At 57.9% G+C, this 23,665-nt stretch overlaps 1 protein-coding gene across 6 annotated transcripts in view; it reads left to right on the top strand.

Annotated features, from left to right (window-relative positions):
* The window catches only part of RFX1 (regulatory factor X1), a 45,535-nt gene that overhangs the window by 20,469 nt on the left and 1,401 nt on the right, over window positions 1-23,665 (top strand). For 3 of the 6 annotated variants that reach the window (XM_054461682.2, XM_054461684.2, XM_054461683.1), the window contains 19 exons: window positions 2,846-2,955; window positions 3,171-3,254; window positions 4,213-4,320; window positions 5,778-5,894; window positions 6,923-7,018; window positions 7,392-7,721; window positions 8,385-8,479; window positions 13,418-13,805; window positions 16,395-16,576; window positions 17,675-17,794; window positions 17,890-18,005; window positions 19,841-19,959; window positions 20,062-20,171; window positions 20,815-20,966; window positions 21,046-21,143; window positions 22,575-22,724; window positions 22,856-23,064; window positions 23,326-23,479; window positions 23,562-23,607. In XM_054461682.2, the coding sequence (XP_054317657.1) occupies window positions 2,846-2,955; window positions 3,171-3,254; window positions 4,213-4,320; window positions 5,778-5,894; window positions 6,923-7,018; window positions 7,392-7,721; window positions 8,385-8,479; window positions 13,418-13,805; window positions 16,395-16,576; window positions 17,675-17,794; window positions 17,890-18,005; window positions 19,841-19,959; window positions 20,062-20,171; window positions 20,815-20,966; window positions 21,046-21,143; window positions 22,575-22,724; window positions 22,856-23,064; window positions 23,326-23,479; window positions 23,562-23,607 (2,784 nt within the window). The remainder of the gene's footprint in view (window positions 1-2,845; window positions 2,956-3,170; window positions 3,255-4,212; window positions 4,321-5,777; window positions 5,895-6,922; window positions 7,019-7,391; window positions 7,722-8,384; window positions 8,480-13,417; window positions 13,806-16,394; window positions 16,577-17,674; window positions 17,795-17,889; window positions 18,006-19,840; window positions 19,960-20,061; window positions 20,172-20,814; window positions 20,967-21,045; window positions 21,144-22,574; window positions 22,725-22,855; window positions 23,065-23,325; window positions 23,480-23,561; window positions 23,608-23,665) is intronic. The other 3 variants (XM_063658710.1, XM_054461686.2, XM_063658711.1) reach the window with 3 other exon arrangements.

Here is a 23,665-nt window from a genome sequence, read left to right as displayed (position 1 = left end):
CAGGCTCACCTGTTCAGCCTCGTGGCGCATCCCCTGGCGCCCTCCTGGGCTGGCAGGCGGGGTCCCAGCCTTGAGGGCTACCCCAGAGGCGGGAGACGGGCAAGGCTGCTTCCTGGAGACAGCCACCTAGTCCCAGCAGGTCCCCAGGCCTCCTCCTGCTGTGAGTCCTGCTCAGCGACCAGCCCCTGAGCCCTGGAGGTGGTGGGGGCCAGCCCTCCACTCCCTGCCCACCTTGAGCTTCCTGGGTGAGACACTATCCCTTAGGCTGGGCCTGAGTCCTTGGGCCCCGTGGACCCAGGTGTGCAGGGCCGGTCACGTGACTCGGGGCTATCTCAGGTTTCTCCCAGGAGGGGCCCTCTCAGCAAGGGCCTCCTCCCTTATGGCCCAGGGCTGGGAAGCCTAAAGCAGATGCCAGGGAAGATTCCAGCAAAACATAGGGATTGGGGCCTGTGGAATTGGCTGCACAGATAGCTGGTCAGGCAGGCATGGGATTGACCAAATGCCCCACAGCCCACATACAGGTACGCGGAGGCCTCCCCCGACACCTCCTCCCACATCTGGCAACCCCCGCCCCCAACACACACTCCTGCGCTCTGCCCTTGACTTGGCCTTTGCATCTGCCCTGGATAGCCCTCCTGCCCTGTCCAGGCCCCTCTCCTTCCTGTGCCCTGCCTGGACAGCCGAGACCCAGTCTGGATGCTTCAGACTTTGAGGGGTCCCCATAGACCCCCAGCTTACTTTCCTTCCTGTGCCCATATACCCAAGTTCACACATCACTGCCCTTGGGGCGCAGCCCAGGCAGAACCAGTGACTCCGGTTCCATATGTGGTATGAGGTTCGTGTGGGCCCAGAGGGGAACCTGTGTCATGGCCTGCACGGTGGATGGTGCATTTGACCTTGGACAGATCACGTCCTTGCTTCTGGTCTCTGTTGCCTTGTCTGAAAATGGGTAATAAAAGCTCTTACTGTCAGCCGGGTGCAGTGGCTCATGCCTGTAATCCCAGCACTTTGAGAGACCGAGGCAGGCGGATCACTTGAAGCCAAGAGTTCAAGAGCAGCCTGGCCAACATGACAAAACCCCGTCTCTACTAAAACCACAAAAATTAGCTGGGCGTGGTGGCGGGTGCCTGCAGTCCTAGCTACTCAGTGGGCTGAGGCAGGAGAATCACTTGAACCGGGAGGCGGAGATTTCAGTGAGCCGAGATTGCGCCACTGCACTCCAGCCTGGGCAACTGTGGGACCCTGTCTCAAAAAAAAAAAAAAAAAAATCCCAGAAAGCTCTTACTGTCAGCCAGGCACAGTGGCTCACGCCTGTAATTCCAGCACTTCGGGAGATGGAAGCAGGTGGATTGCTTGAGTCCAAGAGTTCGAGACCAGCCTGGGCAATATAGCAAGACCCCAGTCTCTACTAAAAATACAAAAATTAGCCGGACATGGTGGTGCATGCGTGTAGTCCCAGCTACTTGGGAGGCTGAGGCAGGAGAATTGTTTGAACCCCAGGGGACAGAGGTTGCAGTGAGCCAAGATCATGCTACTGCACTCCAGCCTGGGTGACAGAGCAAAACCCTGTCTCAAAAAAACAAAAAAGCTCTTACTATCTCTGGCTGTCCAGAGTCTAACATAACACCTAGTGTGCCAGAAGCAACACTAGTGTCTGCAGTGATAACTCCTTGCCCGTGGCCCTTCAGTCCTGCCGGAGGTCGGATAAACCCCTCTAAATCCCCAAGAAAGGTGGGCCTGGGACCTTGGCTCCTTGGTGTTGGAGGAAGGGCAGGCACATGTCCACCCCCAGCCTCACCTCGGCCTCTGGAGCTGCTGGGGGTAGGCCAGGTCACATGGAGGCGATGGGATGGATGGTGTCCCAGCTGGGGTGAGGGTCTTCTAGCCAGCACCTCTTGGGGACACTCGCCTCTACCCCCAGCACCCCTGCTAATCACTCAGCAAGATGTGCATGAAATTTGACCTGTGCCTGCCTGATAGCATCTCCGGGTACCAACCTCCCTCCTCACCCCGCAGCGCTGCCCCAGCCCCGCGAAGGCCCTGCTCTGCTGGGGAGGGGAGTGTTTTTCCCAAGAGGGCAGGCAGGCTCTCTGCATCCACCGGGGGGATTAGTGCCCCAAGGTTGTGGGTATAAAGCCACCTGCACACCCTGCTGTTCTATAGAGGCAGGCAAGGAGCAAAGAGCGCCAGGCAGGGCCCCCTGGACGGACAGACGGACAGGGGGGTGGGTGGGGTGGGGGAGGGGATGAGCACCATGTTCTATGATTGTCTCTTCTCAGCTGCCTGTCAGCGTGAGTACCTGCCTCCCCCACTCCAAGCCCCTTGTGGTCCCCACCCCACTGAGGACAGAGGGGCAGGGAGGGAGGACTTGGCCACAGGCTAGCAAGACCTTCCAGGGACCACTCCTCCACTCCCGGGAAGCCAGGGTCACCCCAGAGAAGGTGGCCCCAGCGCCTTGATCCTTCCAGCGCTGCCAGGACCCTGGAGTGGACAGTCAGTTCCCTGCCTGTCCACAAGTCCTGTCTGCTGGGAAGGGTCCAGCCTTCTGGGTTTTGAGCATCATAGCTCTTCAGTCACCCTATCTGGTCTGACTTCAGGATGAGGAAAGCTGATGAGGTCTGCTTCCAGGTATTAAGGATCCTGGGTCCTGCAGGCCCCAGCCCGCTCTGCCACGTGGGCCCCTGATGGGTGCAGTCAGGGCTGGCCAGGGGTAAGCAGGATTCTTGGAGGGGCCTGACCTTGCTGGGGGTTGGCTTCAGGCTGCATCTTCCCCTCCAGGTGGGCTCAGGCTTAGGCTGGGGGCGGGGACAGCAGGAAGAGCTGACCTGGTGGCCCCTCCCCACAGAAGGTGCCATGCGGGCCAGCGAGACGGTGTCGGAGGCCAGCCCCGGCTCCACCGCCAGCCAGACCGGCGTTCCTACTCAGGTGGTTCAGCAGGTGCAGGGCACCCAGCAGGTAGGATGTGGCCCTCCCAGGGGGCGGGGGAGGGCCCGTGAGGGGGGCAGTGCAGGCTGCGGCCTCGGGGGCCTCACCTCCCCTCCCCGCTTCCTGCTGGAGCCATCTGCTCACCTGTTCTTATCAAGATGTGCACAGCAGCCGCCTGCCACCCAACCGCGCCAGGCCTCCCTGGGGGAAGCAGCAGCTCAGCTCCTCCTGCCTTGTCTCCACAGCGGCTGCTGGTCCAGACGAGCGTGCAGGCCAAGCCAGGCCACGTGTCGCCCCTCCAGCTGACCAACATCCAAGTGCCCCAGCAGGTAAGGCTGCTGCACCTGGCCACCACCCTGGAAGGCTTCCTCAGGGTGGAAGACCAACCCTCTGTGGCAAGCCTGGATCTGTCCTCACCAGGATCGAGGGAAGAGTCCCCATCCAGGGGCTGCCCTACCTCCTGGCTCTGGGCAGTCACCTCCCCAGGGTGAGACTATCCGGCAGGGGCCATCAGGGACAGAGGAGCTGCAGGAGCCATCTCAGCAGAGAGAGCAGGATATATAGATGGGAAGGTGGTTTGCGGGTCCAGCCTGGTGTCCCGAAGCAGAGAACCCAAGGCCGGGTTTAGAGTCAGGAGTCCACAGCCAGCACAGGGTGGTCTGTCCCCCAGAAGGCTGCACATGAGGTGCCGCGCACACCCGTTTCCGATTGATCAGTGTAGAACTGGACAAAGTACTGTTGGGTTTTGCAGTGGCTCGATCTCGGCTCTCTGCAACCTCCACCTCCCAGGTTCAAATGATTCTCCTGCCTCAGCCTCCTGAGTAGCTGGGACTACAGGCGTGCACCACCACGCCCAGCTAATTTTTGTATTATTAGTAGAAACGAGATTTCACCATGTCAGCCAGGCTGGTCTTGAACTCCTGACCTCAGGTGATCCGCCCGCCTCGGTCTCCCAAAGTGCTGGGATTACAGGTGTGAGCCACCACACCCAGCCTAGTACTGTTGGGTTTTAAGGATGACAGCACATTCCACATGGCCTGACAACAACTCCAGCTCTGCCGCTTCCTGGCTCTAGGACCTCAGATAAGCACCTTTGCTGTCCTGAGCCTTGGTGTCATCCTCTGTGAAGTGGGGGCAGTAGCTGAGCTTCATCAGGGCTGTCAGGGTGATTCTGTGAGCTAACAGGCGTGAAGCACTTAGAATGTTGCCTGGCACCGCGCAGATGCTTGGTGCAACCGCACGGGCTGTCATCAGTGATCTGTCCTGCCTCTCCTTCCCTGGCCCCAGGCTCTTCCCACGCAGCGTCTGGTGGTGCAGAGCGCAGCCCCAGGCAGCAAAGGTGGCCAGGTCTCCCTGACGGTCCATGGTACCCAGCAGGTGCACTCGCCCCCAGAGGTAAGTGGTGGTCCTGTCAGCCACCTTCCCCCCTGCTGTCTCCCCAGGTCAGCAATGTATCCCCATAGTATATTTGGGGCTCCCTGCCCCGCCCCCCAAGCCCACTTGCTCCTCCAAAGTCCTGCTTCCCTCTTCGCTCCCAGTGCGACGCCCTTGTTGACCCCAGGTAGGGTGGCTTAGCTGCCCAATTCCTGGCCATGCCAGCTCTGAGCTAAGCGGCCGTGGAGATCCGCTCTGGGAGAAGGAGGTGATCTCCTGGGTTGAGATGGTCCTGGCAGCTCCAGCTCAGGGAACTGCATTCCGAGAAACAAAGTGGGTTACTCTTCCCCCCGGAGGGTGGGACAGTCTCTTCCAGGAAGCCTTGGACCACAGGGTAGATTCTGGGGACCCACAACACCAATGAGGGTGTTGAAGACAGGCTGTGGATGCTGTCTGCATCAGGAGCTCGGGGTCAGATGGCTGGCCCAGCCGCTTCCTCTTGTGGGACTCTGGGCAGGCCTCTGAGCCTTGTTTTGTTTTGTTTTTGAGACAGAATCTCGCTCTGTCCCCCAGGCTGGAGTGCAGTGGTGCGATCTCAGCTCACTGCAACCTCTGACTCCTGGGTTCAAGCGATTCTCCTGTCGCAGCCTCCCACGTAGCTGGGATTAGAGGCATGTGCCGCCATGCCCTGCTAATTTTTGTATTTTTAGTAGAGATGGGGTTTCGCCATGTTGGCCAGGCTGGTCTTGAACTCCTGACCTCAGGTGATCTGCCCACCTCAGCCTTCCAAAGTGCTGGGATTACAGGCGTGAGCCACCACGCCCGGCCCCTTTGAGCCTTCTGAGCCCTGAGTTTTCTCTGTGTCAAACAACTGATGGTATCAACCACCCCTCAGCTTGCTGTGGGAATTACAGCCTGAGGCACAGCGGGGCTCAGAGCAGACACGGGGCTCTATGGCCAGCCTGCCTGGGCTCAGCCCTGTGCCTCACCGCCTGCAGCCGTGTGACCCAGGGCTTGCCCCTTCCCCTCTGCCCCTCCATTGGGAAGTGGGGGTGCCATGAGATTCCAGTGAGTACATTTAAAGCGCTCAGTGCAGTGTCTGGTGGGAGTCGGCCCAATATCACACCAGAGGCTGCTGTCGTCATTGCTCTAACCTTTGAGGATCAGCCCCAGGAGAGCTTCAGGGGTGCTGGGGACACCACCCACCATCAGCCAACCTTGCTGGGGAGGGTTAAACCCCCATCGTCGCCGGGAGTTGACTGGGGCTGTTGCAGGGAGTAGGCATTTGGATGCGTGGGATGCGGTCAGTTACCAGCCTCGGTGGTTGGGATAGGTCCCTACAGACTGCCGCTTTCCCCAGACAGCTCTCCTGAGAAGGGTGTGTGTGAGGGCCCAGGTGTCCCAGAGGGGGTGTGAGCCCACCTCAGAGAGGATGCAAGCCCACCCCAGCAGCACTCCTGTGTCTCCTTCCCTTACAGCAGTCGCCAGTGCAGACCAACAACTCTTCCAACAAGACGGCCGGGGCCCCCACGGGCACTGTGCCACAGCAGCTGCAGGTCCACGGCGTCCAGCAGAGTGTCCCCGTCACCCAAGAGGTGCCAGGCCAAGGCGGGCAGCGGCTCGGGCCAGGGGTACCAGCCAGGCAGCCTCTGCAGCCCCCCACGGCTGTGCCTCTGGCCTATTAGAGCCCAGTCCATGTGGGTCCAGCCCCGGCCTGCCACCCTGGCCTTTGATAGGCATCTCTGCCTGGCTCCAGACTCAGCATCCTGGGGCTGGAGGATGGGGGAGCTGTGGGGAGGACGAAATTTGAACCTCCTGGAAGGAGACTGGGGCGTAGTGGGCCATGGGAACCGCTTGGAGAAGCCACCTGAGCCTCTTTGGGCCCATTTGCCTGAAGGAAGCCCCGAGGCCACATCCTGGCTCCTTCTGGGGAGGATTTCAGGGAGGGGACCCAGCCCCCAAATCCACACCCAGCCTCTGCAGAAGGCAGAGCCCTGAGCCGGCGCAGGTTAAGACGCTGGGGCTGCGCGCCACCTGGTTGTTACCACTGAAGTTGAGGGGTTCCCAGCCCCTTGAAAAAACAGATGAAATCCATAGACCCTTCCCCAAGTGTAAACAGAAACCCTGTCCCAGAGTATTCACAGATACTCCCCCGCCTGGCACTAGAGCCCCTGGAACCTCCAGACCTAGGTCCAGGCCCCAGCTCCTCCACTCAGCACCCTCCTCAGCCAGCCTCCGTTCCTGGCTCTGCGCCCCTAGGATAATCCCCGCATGCCCGCCACAGCACAGAACAGGGCAGACAGTTGACATTGGGGGGTGTGGGGACGAAAGATAACCCAAGGCCTTGCCTGCGGGTTCTTGGCACAGCTTCAGGGGCCTACAGGGAGAGGGGGCGGAGAGCAGTGACCCCGAAGTTAGTCCCAGGTTCAACTCAGCCCTGCTGCTTCCTGGGAGCCTCACTTTATCAGTAACGGATCCAGCACCCTCCTTGCTTGGCTGGAGAATGGTGGCCTCTTGCTTATGGGTCTGCTGTGAGCTTTACAGAAGCTCACCTGTGCAGGGGCTGGGTAGGTTGACGGCTATCGCTGCCATGGTCATCTTATTGTTGCCTTTCCCCTCCCAGAGATCTGTGGTCCAGGCCACTCCACAAGCGCCCAAACCCGGCCCGGTGCAGCCGCTGACCGTGCAGGGCCTCCAGCCAGTCCACGTGGCTCAAGAGGTGTGTGTCTCCCCATCCTACTCCAGGGGCAAAGAGGCTGGTCCCGGGCTGGGGCTGGGGCTGGGGAGTGCAGGCCCCTGAGGCCGCAGGGAGGGAAATGCCTCTGTGAGCTGCAGACCCTGCCCTAGATCCTTCCCCTTTCCCGGCCCCCTGGCAGCTCAGGGTCCAGGTTTTGCTAAGAGAGATCTGGATTCAAATCCCGCTTCTTTCTTGCGTGGCCCTGGGTCAGTTCTAACCCCTCTCCGAGACCCCGGGCGGCGGGGATCTTCCCTCGGGTGGCTGCGTGCGCGCTCAGCAACCCGGTGGGTGGAGGCCTGGAGCCCCGCCCGCGGCCGCCCTCGTTGACCCCCCAGTGTCTCTGTTTGTCCTCCAGAGCTCAGGCAGTCAGTTTCCCGCTAGGAAGGCAGAGCAGCGAGATCCCCGGCCCACGCCGCCGCCGGAGCCGCCGCCCCGGCCGCCCGCGTGCAGCGGCGAGGCCCCGCAGCTAGGCAGCCCCGAGCCGCCGTCGCCCCATTACGAGCCGGGCGCCGAGCAGTGGGTGGAGCTGGTGGGCGTGCTGCCCCCACACCTGCTCCTGCCGCAGCAGAAAGTGGTCTTCGAGCCACTGCCCCGGCTCCCGGCCCGAGCCAGCCCCGACCAGAGGGTCAGGATCCAGAGAATCCCCCAGGTGCTAGTGTTCGGCACGGCCGCCACGGCCCTCAAAGTAGGTGGCGGACGCACGGGCGGGGGGCAGCGGGCGGGCAGGGGCGGGGGCGCCCGGTCTGGGCCGCCCACCAGGCCCCGCAAGCCCTATAGACCCCACCTCCGCCCGACGGGTCGGTCTGGGGACCCGCCTCTGACTCCCCACCCAAGCCCCGTCCAGGTCCCAGCTCCGCCCCTGCAGACAAGGGTGGGGGGATGGAGGTGGGGGACTCAGGCTCCGCCCCTAAGGCCCTGTCAGTGATTCCAGGTTCTGTCCCACCAACCGGGGCCCCAAGCTCCGCCCCTCACATCCTGTGCCCGGTTTCCAGGCCCCGCCCCTGAGGCCCTTTCTGTAGCTCCGTGGCTCCAGCGATAGCCTTGCCCCTGTGTCTGGGGTTCAACCTTCACGCCCACCGCAGGACCCTGTCTCGGGTCCCCTCCACTGTCCGTCAGGCCCCACCCTTGCTGGCCCCAGCCGAAGCCGAGAGTCCTGGCTTCTCCTGACACAGCTCTTCCTGATCCCCAGCCCTGGCCTCCTCCAGGGTGTTTTGTTGAGAGTCCAGAAGCCACCCTTGGGTCCGAGAGCTGGGCGTCAGGGATAGCCTAGGTGGGCACCGGCCCTTTAGAGGGAGAACCATAGGAGCTGGCCCACCCCGACCCTCCACGTGCCCTTCCTCTGCCCCAGGTGCAGCAGCTCCAGCAGGTGCCCGTCCCACACGTGTACTCCAGCCAGGTGCAGTATGTGGAGGGCGGCGATGCCAGCTACACAGCCAGTGCCATGTAAGTGAAGGGAGAGGGGTGGGTGAGGGACTCAGGTCTGCGCTGGACCCTCCCCAGGCTCCCAGGACACCAGTCCCCAGTCCCAGCCCCCAGCAGGCCATCCGGCCTTCAAGGCCTCAGGTGACAGACACACAGGTGGGCACTCCCCGGGGGCAGCCACAGCCACGAAAAGTGGCGAAGCAGAGGGACCCTCAAAGGTTGGGAAAGGCACCCCGGCATAGCTTAGGGTTTGGGAGTCAAATGAGCCTGATTTTTAACCAAAAAAAAAAAAAAAAAGGCCAGGCGCGGTGGCTCACGCCTGTAATCCCAGCACTTTGGGAGGCCTAAGCGGGCAGATCACTTGAGGTCAGGAGTTCAAGACTAGTCTGGCCAACATGGTGAAACCCTGTCTCTACTAAAAATACAAAAGTTAGCCAGGAGTGGTGGCAGGCATCTGTAATTCCAGCTACTCGGGAGGCTGAGGCAGAAGAATTGATTGAACCCAGGAGGCGGAGGTTGCAGTGAGCTGAGATCGTGCCACTGTACTCTAGCCTGGGCGATAGAGTGACACTCCATCTCAAAAAAAAAAAAAATTATTTGACACTCAACCCTGTCCCAGAAAGGATGCTGTGACCTTTTTCTTTGTTTCTTTCCAGAGATACTCTAAGAACAGAAACTCTAGCCCTCTATCCATTTTTTTCTTTCTTTTTTTTTTTTTTTTTTTGAGACGGAGTCTTGCTCTATCGCTAGACTGGAGTGCAGTGGTGTGATCTCAGCTCACTGCAACCTCCGCCTCCTGGGTTCAAGTGATTCTCGTGCCTCAGCCTTCTGGGTAGCTGAGATTACAGGCACACACCACCACACCCAGCTAATTTTTGTATTGTTAGTAGAGATGGAGTATCACCATGTTGGTCAGGCTGGTCTTCAATTCCTGACCTCGTGATCCACCCGCCTCAGCCTCCCAAAGTGCTGGGATTACAGGCATGAGCCACCGCACCGGCCTCTTTTTTTCTTTTTTTTTTTTTTGAGACAGGATCTCACTCTGTCGCCCAGGCCAGAGAGCATTGGCGTGATCAGGGCTCACTGCAGCTCACGGGCTCAAGCAATCCTCTTACCTCAGCCTCCCTAGTAGCTGGGACTACAGGTGTGCACCACCCTGCTCACCTAATTTTTGTATTTTTGTAGAGCTGGGGTTTTGCCATGTTGCCCAGGCTCATCTCCTCGAACTCTTGGACTCAAATGATCCTCCCCTCTTGGCCTCCAAAAGTGCTGGGATTACAGGCATGAGCCACTGTGCCCAGCCTCTACCCACTTTCTTTGGTCAGAAATAGATGCAGGACATTCCATCCATACCTTATTTCTTTCCTGGCTCTTCTCCCATGTGTCCTCATGGGTCCTGGTCACCCTCTTAGCTGCTGTGTAATAACCCCTGTGCAGATGCAGCAGCCACGATGTCATCAGTCCCCACCCAGTGATGCGTAGGGGGCTTCTTCCCCTCCCTGGGTACAGCTCTACCATTCCTGTGTATGGGCCGTGTCAGGCAGGTGCTTCATCCTGGCCCCGCTTCAGTCCCGGCTCTGGCTCCTCACCGGGGGTTCTCCATGCCACCTTCCCTCTCCCGTCTCCACAGAAATTGCTGCAGTACTAGAGTTACTGTTGGTTTAGTTTCTAGAGGTTTCACTTGGTTTTCTTTGCATTTGCATGATTTCTTTTTTCATCCCTGCCACTTGTTCTTCTGGGGACAACACTGGGATTGGGTACCTCATGGATTGACTTAGTCCTAGGGTCATGATGCTCTGACCAACCCCAACGGGCCTGGTCCAGGCACCTAAATCGTGAGGCTTGGTCCCCGGCGTCCGGCTACCTCACAGTTCCATTTGTTTCTTTCCAGTGCTGCTAATCTTTTCACTGTGTGGTTGAGCCAAGCTGGCAGGGGCCAGACAGGGCATTGCAAAGAGGAGCACGGTGTCCAAGGGTTCCTGCTGCCATCCCTGGTAGCGCCTCTCCTGTCTCCTTTGCTTCTGTCTGAATTCCTCTCTCAGTGATTGTAGTGTGTGTGATTGCACCTAGTTCATCGTTGCTATCGGGTTTTTCTTCTACGAGAGGTTGTTGGGGGCCACTCCTGCTGTCAACTGCCCACCCCTTCTGTCTCTCCCTCTGAGTGAATTACTGCAAGTTCCCGACCCTTTGCCAGCCCTATCCCCACCCTGGCCAAAGCCACAGCCCCTGGGCCTCCATCCCTGGTCCTGTTCTGGGGGGCATCCAGAGCTGCACACATTCATTTATTCAGTCATTCAGCAACCATCTACCAAAGCAACGTTTTTGCAGCACACATTGCATGCTGGTGTGCAGGAATGAGCAGGCTGTGGCCTCCGCCATGGAGAAGTGGGGGCTCTTGCTCAGGTCATGTGCTCTTGGTGTCACTTTGTGTGGGAGACATAGGGCAGGACAGAGAGTTCGAGAGCTGGACCTGGTGTCTGACAAAGACCATGCTTCCATATCTCCTTCCACTGTCTCCCTCAACTCCCTCTCTTTGTTTGCCCACAGCCACTCGGGCCTGTACGGCTCCCTCCCCTGCCACCTTCAGAGTCTGAGCCAGGCCACCTCTTGACTGACCGCACCGTCTTTCTGGATGTTTAATTTTTTTTTTTTTTTTTTGAGATGGAGTTTCCCTCTTGTTGCACAGCTGGAGTGCAGTGGTGCAATCTTGGCTCACTGCAACCTCCACCTTCAGGGTGGTTCTCCTGCGATTCTCCTGCCTCAGCCTCCCGAGTAGTTGGGATTACAGGCACCCACCACCATACCCAGCTAACTTTTTGTATTTTTAGTAGAGAGAGGGTTTCATCATGTTGGCCAGGCTGGTCTCGAACTCCTGACCTCAGGTGATCCACCCGCCTTGGCCTCCCAGAGTGCTGGGATTACAGGTGTGAGCCACCGTGCCTGCCCTCGCCCCCCCCTTTTTTTTTTTTGAGGTGGAGTTTCACTCTGTCACCCAGGCTGGAGTGCAGTGGCATGATCTCAGCTCACTACAGCCTCCACCTCCCAGGTTCAAGTGATCCTCCTTCCTCAGCCTCCTGAGTAGCTGGGACTACAGGCGCCTGCCACCATGCTGGCTAGTTTTTGTATTTTTAGTAGAGACGGTTTCACCATGTTGGCCAGGCTGGTCTTGAACTCCTGACCTCAAGTGATCCACCCGCCTCGTCCTTCCAAAGTGCTGGAATTACAGGTGTGATTACACTGCACCTGGCCTAATGCTATATTTTTAATCACTAGCACATTGAAAGAGTTCAAAGATCAAAACTATGTCCAACGATGTTTAGTGAGATGGTGAGAGGTGCCCCCGGCCTGTCCCCCTCGACGGAGCCCTCCACGCCCACAGATGACAGACACGCATGCCACATGCAATGCATTCTTCCCTATTGTTCGGTCACAGGGTCCCCACCCTTCTCTGCCTCTTATCTGCCCCGTGGTAGGTTCTGGAGCTTGTTCTTTCGATGGACGACAAGCCCTGCCTCCTTCTCTTTCACCCCTGTGTAGGATTCCACCATCTTTTATTTAACAGCCCCTTGAGGTTGAACCCCTGGTGGTTTTTATGCTTGTGACGATTTGAAGCCTCAAGCCTGTGTCACCCGTGCCCATCCCGTCACGGGATATCTGAAGGAGAGAGGCTTCCCCATCCTGGGATAGGTAGCTTGGCTCAGGGGAAACATATTTGCATTCCTGATGGTCTCCTCCAATCACAGCGTCACCTTCTCTAGTCCCTTCCAATCACAGCATCGCCTTCTCTAGCCCCACCCCCTTCCTGCTGCACTCACTGCCTCATCACCTTCTGTTACGATCTCTCATTTACCTTTGCACGTGGCTTCTTGCCTGTCTCCCCAACTAGACGGTCAGCTCCTCCGGGGGCCGGGGCTTTTCATTCTTGTCCATTGCTGTGTCCAAAGTGTGTGAAACAGTGCCTAGCACACAGTAGGCACTCGAAGCACTTGCCAATTTTATTTTTTTAATGAAGTGTGTAGCATTGCAAGTTCCCTAACCCTTCAGTATTTCTTTTTTTTATTTAAAAAGACAGGGTCGGCCAGGTGTGGTGGCTCATGCCTATAATCCCAGGACTGTGGGAGACTGAGGCGGGCATATCACTTGAGGTCAGAAGTTCGAGACCAGCCTGGCCAACATGGTGGAACCCCAACTCTACTAAAAAAATACAAAAATTAACCCGGCGTGGTGGTGAGCCCTGTATTCCCAGCTCCTTGGGAGGCTAAGGCAGGAGGATAGCTTGAACCCAGGAGGCGGAGGTTGCAGTGAGCCAAGATCGCGCCACTGCACTCTAGCCTGGGTGACAGAGCGAGACTCTGTCTCAATAAGTAAATAAATAAATAAAATAACAAAAATAAAAAGCCAGGGTCTCAGTGTCACCTAGGCTTTCTGCAGTGGTAGTATGGTTATAGCTCACTACAGCCTTGAACTCCTGGACTCAAGGGATCCTCCTGCCTCAGCCTCCCAAGTAGCTGGGATTGCAGGTGTGCACCACTACGCCTGGCTAATCTTTATATTTTTTGTAGAGATGGGTTTTCACCATGTGGCCCAGGCTAGTCTTGAACTCCTGGCCTTCAATGATCCTCCTGCCTCTGCTTCCCAAAGTGCTGGGATTACAGGCAGGAGCCACCATGCCCGGCTGAGTTCCCTCACCCTTCTTTCTCAGTTTCCTGATTTCCAAAGTGGGGAAGGTGACTCTGATGCCAGAGGACTGGCTGCTTTGATGATTATGTGAAATACTGCCCATCAGGCACTCAGGATGGTACCCAGTCCATTGTAGGTGAATGCTAGGATCTGCTCCTTGCTGCAGGGGAGCTGCTGCTTCCCCAGTCCCCTCCTGGGACCCCCCTTCCTGCACAGTCATGCCCCTCGGCCCCCCAGTTCTCATCTCCCTGACTCTCCCCGGCTTTGCCTCTTTCCCAGCCGTTCCAGCACCTACTCCTACCCCGAGACGCCGCTGTACACGCAGACGGCAAGCACCAGCTACTATGAGGCCGCAGGCACGGCCGCCCAGGTCAGCACCCCCGCCACCTCCCAGGCGGTGGCCAGCAGTGGCTCCATGCCCATGTACGTGTCCGGCAGCCAGGTCGTCGCCAGCTCCACCAGCACTGGGGCTGGGGCCAGCAACAGCAGCGGAGGTGGTGGCAGTGGTGGTGGCGGCGGCGGCGGCGGGGGAGGAGGTGGCGGGGGTGGCAGTGGCAGCACCGGAGGCGGCGGCAGCGGAGCAGGCACCTACGTGATCCAAGGCGGCTACATGCTGGGCAGTGCCAGCCAGTCTTACTCTCACACCACCCGTGCCTCACCAGCCACGGTAAGTGCCCCAACGCGGGCCCCAGAGGAGGCAGGCAGTGGTGGGTGGTGGGCACTAGAAGCCCAGTCTATGATGGTGGTTACCAACCACCGTTAGCAGGAGCCTGTGTGGCCCCCAATGAAGAGTACATATGCAGATGTCCTGGGATTGAATGCTGTGTGGCCTCAGATAAATTGCAGATGTCCTGGGATTGAATGCTGTGTGGCCTCAGATAAATTACTCAGCCTCTCTGGGCCTCAGCTGATATGCATGAAGTTCTTAAAACAATACTACAGAAGTGTTGTCTATTGTTGGCTGGGCGCTGTGGTTCACACCTGTAATCCCAGGACTTCGGGAGACCGAAGTGGGTGGATCACCTGAGGTCAGGAGTTCAAGACCAGCCCGACCAACATGGTGAAACTGCATCTCTACTAAAAATACAAAAATTAGCCGGGCATGGTGGTATGCACCTGTTATCCCAGCTACTCAGGAGGGTGAGGCACGAGAGTTGCTTGAACCTGGGAGGTGGTCGCAGTGAGTGGAGACTGTGCCACTGCACTCAAGCCTGGGAGACAGCAAGATTCTGTCTCAAAAAAAAAAAAAAAGTGTCTGTTTTTTTTTTTTTTTTTTTTTGAGACAGGGTTTTGTTCTGTCGTCCAGGCTGAAGCACAGTTCTGTAATCATAGCTCACTGCAGCCTCAAACTCCCAGGCTCAACTGATCTTCCCAGCTTACCCTTGCAAGTAGCTGGGACTACAGGCATGCCCCACCATGTCCGGCTAATTTTTTTGTTTGTTCCAGACGGAGTCTCGCTCTGTCACCAGGCTGAAGTGCAGTGGCACGATCTCGGCTCACTGCAACCTCCACCTCCTGGGTACAAGTGGTTCTCCTGCCCCAGCCTCCCGAGTAGCTGGGACTATAGGCGCGCCACCACGCTCAGCTAATTTTTGTATTTTTAATAGAGACGGGGTTTCACCATGTTGGCCAGGATGGTCTTGATCTCCTGACCTCATGATCCACCCTCCTCGGCCTCCCAAAGTGCTGGGATTACAGACGTGAGTCACCACGGCTGGCCGATTTAAAAAAATTTTTTTTGTAGAGACAGGATCTCACTCTGTTGCCTAGGCTGGTCTTGAAATCCTGGCCTCAGGCGATCCTCCCAGCCATCTATTCTGATTAAAATAGATGATAGAGAATAGAAATGAGGGCAGAAACAAGCCAGCACTGCCATAGGGAGCTTCCTGAACAGGGTTCTTCCATCATCGGGAAGGCTGGTGCTGGAACCTCCCTGTGCCTAGAAGTGGTTGTATGAAGTCCCTGGGGCAGCCCTGGATTCCAACCCCAACCGGGCCCTTCGACATTTGTGTGATTGTGGGGTGGGTCAGCTTGCTGGTCCTGGTGGTCCCTCATGGTCCTGATGTAGCCTGGCTTCTAGTCTATTCTAGTCTTTTTTTTCTTTTTTGGAGATGGAGTTTTGCTCTTGTCACCCAGACTGGAGTGCAGTGGCGCAATCTCAGTTCACTGTAACCTTCCCACCTCCCAGGTTCAAGCAATTTTTGTGCCTCAGCCTCTCGAGTAGCTGGGATGACAGGTGCCCACCACCACACCTGGCTAATTTTTATATTTTTAGTAGAGACAGGGTTTCACCATGTTGGCCAGGCTGGTCTCTAACTTCTGACTTCAGGTGATCCACCCACCTCGGCCTCCCAAAGTGCTGGGATTACAGGTGTGAGCCACCACTCCTGGCTTGGAAATTTGATTTTTTTCACTCTGCATAAATTCATATAATTTTTTTTTTTTTAGAAGGAATCTGGCTCTGTCACACAGGTTGGAGTGCAGTGGTGCGATCTTGGCTAACTGCAACCTCTGCCTCCCTGCAACCTCTGCCTCCCGGGTTCAAATGATTCTCCTGTCTCAGCCTCCCAAGCAGCTGGGACTACAGGCGCACACCACCACTCCCAGCTAATTTTTGTATTTTTAGTAGAGACGGGGTTTCACAATATTGACCAGGCTGGTCTCAGTCTCCTGATCTCATGATCCACCCACCTGCCTTGGCCTCCCAAAGTGCTGGGATTACAGGCATGAGCCACCACGTCCTGCTAATTTTTTTTTTTTTTTTTTTTGAGACAAGGTCTCACTGCTATCCAGGCTGGAGTACAGTGGCTCGACCATAGCCCACTGCAGCCTTGAACTTCTGAGCTGAAGGGATCCTCTTGCCTCAGCCTCCCAAATAGCTGGGACTGCAGGTGTGCACCACGACACTAGCTAATTTTTAAAAAAATTCGTTGGTAGAGACAGGGTCTCCCTATGTTGCCCAGGTGGGCTCAAGTGATCCTCCCACCTTAGCCTCCCAAAGTGCTGGAACTAAAGGAGTGAGCTGTGCCCGGCCTTTAATGTATTTAGCTGCACATGGCAACTGTATTGGACAGTGCAGTTCTAGAGAGTTCTGTGGGACGTAGTTCCTGGGGAGGATGGCAGTAGGATGTGCTAACTTACGTGGGCGTGGCTGTCAGGATCCCAGGTGGAAGTCGATATGGGGCACTCAGCCCCAGCACTCAGAGATGACGGAAGCGCCTCTGACTGGTGCTCTCCCATCTCCCTCCCGCCCCAGGTCCAGTGGCTCCTGGACAACTATGAGACGGCTGAGGGTGTGAGTCTGCCACGGAGCACCCTCTACTGCCACTACCTGCTGCACTGCCAGGAACAGAAGCTGGAGCCTGTCAACGCCGCCTCCTTCGGCAAGCTCATCCGCTCCGTCTTCATGGGCCTGCGAACCCGCCGTCTGGGCACCAGGTAGCGCCGTCCGTCTACTCCCAGCAGCCCCTGGGGAATTGGCGGGCATGCCAAGGCCCACCCCCACTCCAGGTCATCTCAGGCAGTCCAGTCCAGCCCAGCCCCGCCTGCCTCCGCGAGGCTCCTTGACAGCCCCGCTCACTCCCACCCCAGGCCTTTTGCACTGGCGGTGCCTTCCACCTCATGTGCTTCTCACCCCTCCTTACTTGCACGTCCCCTGACTGCCTCAACTAAAACCGCAGCCTCCCCTCTCCCCTGCCTGACACCCCCAGCCGTGCTTTATTTTTCTCTTTAGCATTGAGCACCCTCACATGTGCCTTTTTTTTTTTTTTTTTTTTTTTTGGAGACAGAGTGTCACTCTGTGGCCCAGGCTGGAGTGCAGTGGCTCAATCTTGGCTCACTGCAACCTCCGCCTCACGGGTTCAAGCCATTCTCATGCCTCAGCCTCTCGAGTAGCTTGGGACTACAAGCATGTGCCACCACTCCCAGCTAATTTTTAAAAAATAATTTTAGTAGAGACAGGGTTTTGCTTTGTTGGCCAGGCTGGTCTTGAACTCCTGCCCTCAAGTGATCCACCTGCCTTGGCCTCCCAAAGTGCTAGGATTATAGGCATGAGCCACCATGCCCAGCCCACATGTGCCTTTTACGTGACTTATTTCAGTTGTTCTGGTCCATCTGCAATGGTCGTACCTTGATGACGCGGGGTTGTACCTAGTCAGTGCTTCCTCAGGGCCTGTGAGTCAGTAAATTCATGTGGGAAGGAACAAGAAGCCATCCCACGAACCCACCCCTCTCTTCTTCTCCTTTGCAACCCCCGTGGCTCATCTCCGCTCACGTCTGGGTTCCCATTCCCAGCTTCAGCGGCACCTCATTCAGCCATTCAGCCATTCATTTATGCATAATCTTGGGCAAACTGCTGGCTCTCTCCTGACACCCACAGCCCCTGCGCCTCCTCAGTGCAGCACCCCCGTCTCTGCAGGGCAGGTGTCTCTCCATCCATTCTCCTAGCAGAGAGGAGATGGGTGTGCCGTGAGGCGCTCCATGGCCGGCCAGCCGGCAGACCCCCAGCCCAGCCCTTCCCCTCCACCTCCCTCCCAGGGGCAACTCCAAGTATCACTACTACGGCCTGCGCATCAAGGCCAGCTCACCCCTGCTGCGGCTGATGGAGGACCAGCAGCACATGGCCATGCGGGGCCAGCCCTTCTCGCAGAAGCAGAGGTAGGAGGGCAGGGCCGGACCCAGGGCAGGGCAGGCCGGGGAAGGGCGCACAGGCCGGCCCCCAGCAGCTGGCCCACCTGCCCATTCTACTCCAGGCTCAAGCCCATTCAGAAGATGGAAGGCATGACCAACGGCGTGGCGGTGGGGCAGCAGCCGAGCACGGGGCTGTCGGACATCAGCGCCCAGGTGCAGCAGTACCAGCAGTTTTTGGGTGAGAGCTCCCTGGCCTGTGTTTTCCCAACCATCGCCTTCCTGCCCCGTGCAGAGGGTTCCCAAAGCCAGATGGTGGCAGGCAGCCTCTGAGCTGGGGAGGGCTTGGTGAGAAATGCCCGAGGACCTGCAGCGGGTGGGGGAGACATCACAGTCTCCGTCCACAGTGACAGTTCTGTCCCCAGAATCCTTCTTCAAAGTAGATTCTCATTTCTTTCAATGCAAAGCATTTCTCGGAGATTCTGAGCTTCCCAGTGAATCCCCTTTATGCTACATGAGATTTTCTTTATTCTTGTGTTTGTTTATTTTTTTGAGACAGATTCTCTGTCATTCAGGCTGGAGTGCAGTGGCACCATCCTGGCTCACTGCAACCTCCGCCTCCTGGGTTCGAGTGACTCTCCTGCCTCAGCCTCCTGAGTAGCTAGAACTACAGGCATATGACACCACACCTGGCTAATTTTAGTAATTTTAGGAGAGATGGGGTTTCACCATATTGGCCAGGCTGGTCTTGAACTCCTGACCTGAAGTGATCCTCCCGCCTTAGCCTCCCAAAGTTCTGGGATTACAGGCGTGAGCCACCATGCCCGGCTTACATGAGATTTCACATCCCACCCAGTTGGACATGGTTACTTGTTGGAGATGTGACGGCAGGTCCTCTTCCCTCATGAGTCCTGTGAGGCCCACTCGCTTTCCCGTCTAGCCATCCCACAGCCATGGTGTCCACGGGGCTAGGACCACTCACTCGCCAAGAAGGCAGGTGTGTACCCAGTGTTTCTAAAAGTAAGGCCTGGTGCAGTGGTTCATGTCTGTAATCCCAGCACTTTGGGAGGCCGAGGCTGGAGGAATTGCTTGAGGTCAAGAGTTCGAGACCAGCTTAGTCAACATGGTGAATCCCCATCTCTACTAAAAATACCAAAATCAGCCGGGTGTGGTGGCAGGTGCCTGTAATCCCAGCTACTCAGGAGGCTGAGGCAGGAGAATTGCTTGAACCCAGGAGGCGGAGGTTGCAATGAGTCAAGATCGCGCCATTGCACTGCAGCCTGGGCGACACAGTGAGTGAGACTCCGTCTCAAGAAAATAAAAAAGGCCGGGTGCAGTGGCTCACGTGTGTAATCTCAGCACTTTGGGAGGCCGAGGTGGGAGGAATTGCTTGAGTCCAGGAGTTGGAGACCAGCCTGGGCAACATAGCAAGACCCCATCTCTTAAAAAAAAAAAAGGCAAAGTAAACAACAATCCATGAAAACAGGGCCAAAGGATGCTAAGTAAACAAGCAAACCCTTGGCACCCACAGTCCAGCCACACATCCTCGATCCTGAGCACGTGGGAGCTCATTTCCCCACCTGCCCTGGAGGCCAGGACATCCCATTTGTCCCATCCGTGCCTGGGGACATAGGGGAGGGTGGGGAACAATACTTCTGGCAGAGTCGAGGGGCATCCCTAGGGCGACTGTCCATGGCTAGCCCCAACCTGGGGTGCTCAGGCTCAGGGCAGTGTCCTGTGGTCCTGACTGTGCCCTGGGGGCCTACCCAGTCCCTGGCCAGGTGGGTGCTGTGTTGCAGCCGGGACTCAGAGGCGCACGTCCTGAGGGCTGGTGCAGTGCTGCCACTCAGCAGACAGGCAGGGCTGCCACAAGACCCTCCTGTCCTCTCTGCCAGAGGAGTGTGGGCCCTCACTCCTGGGCCCGTCCTGGGCCCGGGCCAGGCGCTCGCCCCGCCGAGCCTTGTCTCATCGGCACATGGGGGACCCCAGTCTGATGGGAAAGGGACAACTCAGTAGGACCCCAGGGTGGGCAGGCAAGGGGGATGAAGGGCCTCATGGTTCCCCCCGGCCCCCCAGATGCCTCTCGGAGCCTCCCTGACTTCACAGAGCTCGACCTCCAGGGCAAGGTGCTGCCTGAGGGCGTTGGGCCCGGGGACATCAAAGCCTTCCAGGTCCTGTACCGGGAACACTGTGAGGTAGGGCGGCCAGGTGGGCAGGCAAGTGGACGGGGACGCAGCCACGGGCATGGGAGCACCATGCTGCCCCCCAGCCTCCCTGAGCATCTGCCTCTGCCACAGGCCATTGTCGACGTCATGGTGAACCTGCAGTTCACCCTGGTGGAGACTCTGTGGAAGACCTTCTGGAGGCACAACCTCAGCCAGCCCAGCGAGGCACCGCCGCTGGCCGTGTGAGTACTGCCCGGCGACTGTGGGAGGGGTGGGGGGAGGAGGGCGTGACCCCCAGGTGATTTTGATGCCCAGGGTTGGGGCACCTGCTTGTCCCCTGCAGTTTGTGGGGTACACATGTCCTTGGCTGTGTGGAGTGTGTGTGTATAGCCACCCGACACTCAGAGTCGGGGGTGGAGTGCCTGACCAAGCCCAGGCATGGGGCAGGGCACCATCTTCTCCCTGGAGTGGCAGGTTCTGGAATCTGACCCCTGTATGCAGGGTAGGGCATAGGATCCCGTCCCACCCCTCGGGCCTGTGCCAACCAGACCCTGGGGATCTTTGGGAGGCAGGGGGTACTTACCTGGGGACGGGGGTACCTGTGCCCTTCTGACGCTGGGGGCAGGGCCACAGAGTGCCCCCAGTGACCCTGGGTTGGGGACAAGGCTACACCTGTGCCTTCTGGCACTGGAGGCAAGACCACAGAGTGCCCCACTGACCCTGGAGTGGGGGTAAGGGGGTACCTATGCCTTCTGACGCTGGGGGTAGAACCACAGAGTACCCCAGTGGCCCTGGGTCAGGGACAGGGGCTACCTGTTCCCTTCTGACAATGGGGGCAGGACCATAGAGTGCCCCAGTGACCCGGGGTGGGGTGGGTGCCCGCAGGCATGACGAGGCCGAGAAGCGACTGCCCAAAGCCATCCTGGTGCTCCTCTCCAAGTTCGAGCCCGTGCTCCAATGGACCAAGCACTGTGACAACGTGCTGTACCAGGGCCTGGTGGAAATCCTCATTCCTGACGTGCTGCGGCCCATCCCCAGTGAGTACTCAGCCTGCTGGGCATCCCCTGCCCCACATACACCCGCCCTGCCCTGACTGGCCCCCGCCACCGCCCACAGGTGCCTTGACCCAAGCGATCCGGAACTTTGCCAAGAGCCTGGAGAGCTGGCTCACCCATGCCATGGTCAACATCCCCGAGGAGATGCTGCGGGTGAAGGTGAGGGTGTGAGGGGGTCCCTTTCTCCTATCTCTGGGGCTTAGGCCTCCATTTCCTTTGCTCTCCAGGGGCGGTAAGATTTGTCCCCACGCCTGTTCCAGGGATGATGCCTGTGGGGGAAGGGGAGACCTTCTCCGCCTTGGGGAGCACCCTGGGCATTGTCTTTATAAACCACTGTCCTGAGGCACCCACTTCTGAAATGCAACCCCCTTTGTGGTGTTACTGTACTCAACACAGCATCTTTCAAAAATAAAAACCAACTGCAAATGTACAGTAGTTCCCTTTAGACAGCGTTGCTAGAAAGTGCTTCAGGTGTGCAGAAACAGATAAAACTTTTTAAGAAAGGCAACAACATCTATAAGGAAACATAATACTTGCCTTTTTCATCAAAAGATTCACACTCACTGACTACTTAGATGTTAGGAATTTGATGGGATGTGGTCGGGAAAAAAACAAACAAACTAAAAAAAACCACCACTGGGCACAGGGCAGGGACTGGGGCCTGTGGAGACAGTAGATGCCAGATCCAGGAGCAAACCCTTCAGAACCAGTGAGACTCATATATTCACACAACCTCCTTCTCAGTACACAGCAATGAACAAGATGGACAAAACCCCTGTCCTCTCCCAGAGCTGAGATTCCAGGGTACGAAAGAAAATGAGGCCGGGCGCAGTGGCTCATGCCTGTAATCCCAGCACTTTGGGAGGCCGAGGCAGGCGGATCACTTGAGGTCAGGAGTTTAAGACCAGCCTGGCCAACATGGTGAAACCTTGTCTCTACTAAAAATACAAAAATTAGCCTGGCGTGGTGGTGTGCGCCTATGATCCCAGCTACCCAGGAGGCTGAGGCACGAGAATCGCTTGAACCCACGAGGCAGAGGATGCAGTGAGCCAAGATCGCGCCACTGCACTCTAGCCTGGATAGAGTGAGATTCAGTGTCAAACAAAAGAAAAAGAAAATGAAACATGTTTATCAAAGCAGTGTTAGCTCTTTCTGTGCAGTGCCCTCCATATTATCTATTGTGTTCTTTCGTTTAAAAAAAAAAAAAAAAGGCCTTTCTTGGCACAGTGGCTCACTCCCAACATTTTGGGAGGCAAAGGCAGGAGGATCACTTGAAGCCAGAAGTTCGAGACTAGTCTGGGCAACATGGCGAGACTCTGTCTCAATTGTTATTTTAAAAAATAAAAATAAATTTTAAAAAATATTGTGCCCTGGTCAGAACACAATAAATTGAATTTTGGGGGACACTTGTGAGTGGGCACCCAAAGTTTGAAGGTCCCGATCCTTCTGTGTCCCAACAAAAGTAGCGAGGCACATCCCTCCTTTTTTAGGAAAAAGGAAACAGACTTAGGGAGGTTGCAGCGGGGTGGGGCCAGGGCTGGCGGGCCGGGGTTCCTCGGAAGCAGCAAGCCCCTCAATCCCTGCACGCAGGTGGCCGCGGCCGGCGCCTTCGCACAGACACTGCGGCGCTACACATCGCTCAACCACCTGGCGCAGGCGGCGCGCGCTGTGCTGCAGAACACTGCACAGATCAACCAGATGCTGAGCGACCTCAACCGCGTGGACTTCGCCAACGTGCAGGTGAGCGCGCGGCGGGGCGGGGCGGGGCGGGGCGGGGCGGAGCGGACGAATGAGGGGCAGCCTAACCGGGCGGGCCAGGCCGGGGTGATGGCGCCTGAGTCCCGGGCGCCCGCCCACCCGCTGTGCCCCAGGAGCAGGCCTCGTGGGTGTGCCGCTGCGAGGACCGCGTGGTGCAGCGGCTGGAGCAGGACTTCAAGGTGACGCTGCAGCAGCAGAACTCGCTGGAGCAGTGGGCGGCCTGGCTGGACGGCGTGGTGAGCCAGGTGCTCAAGCCCTACCAGGGCAGCGCCGGCTTCCCCAAGGCCGCCAAGCTCTTCCTCCTCAAGTGGTCCTTCTACAGGTGCGCGCGCGGCGGGATCGGGCCCGGGCGGCACCAGGGAAGGCCCCGCGTCCCTGGGGGTCTCAGGTGCTCTTCTACGACTACCGGAGCCTGCAGGCGGGGCGGGCGGGCTAGGGCCCTGGGCTCATGCCCCGGGAAGGCTGTGCGGGATCCAGCCTGAGTCGCTGGGCTGGCGCGAGGCCCGGGCTCATCGCAGCGGGGAGGGGGAGGAGGGTCGGGCCGGACGGGGCCTGACGGTCTCCTCTCCTTCGCCATCCCCAGCTCCATGGTGATCCGGGACCTGACCCTGCGCAGCGCCGCCAGCTTCGGTTCCTTCCACCTCATCCGGCTGCTCTACGACGAGTACATGTACTACCTGATAGAGCACCGCGTAGCCCAGGCTAAGGGCGAGACCCCCATCGCCGTCATGGGCGAGGTGCGCGCGGCGGGCCACTGGGGGCGCGGGCGGGGCGCCAGGCGGCGGGACCCTCGCCCATTTTCTTCTCCTCTTTCTCCAGTTCGCCAATCTGGCCACCTCTCTGAACCCCCTGGACCCCGACAAAGGTAGGCGAGGCGTGTTCCCACCCAGGGCGCGGGTCCCGGGGGTGGCGGACAACGGAGG

Source organism: Pongo pygmaeus, chromosome 20, assembly GCF_028885625.2.
Source record: "Pongo pygmaeus isolate AG05252 chromosome 20, NHGRI_mPonPyg2-v2.0_pri, whole genome shotgun sequence".
In the NCBI taxonomy this organism is placed as follows: domain Eukaryota; kingdom Metazoa; phylum Chordata; class Mammalia; order Primates; family Hominidae; genus Pongo; species Pongo pygmaeus.
This window is presented reverse-complemented; position numbering and strand designations above follow the sequence as displayed.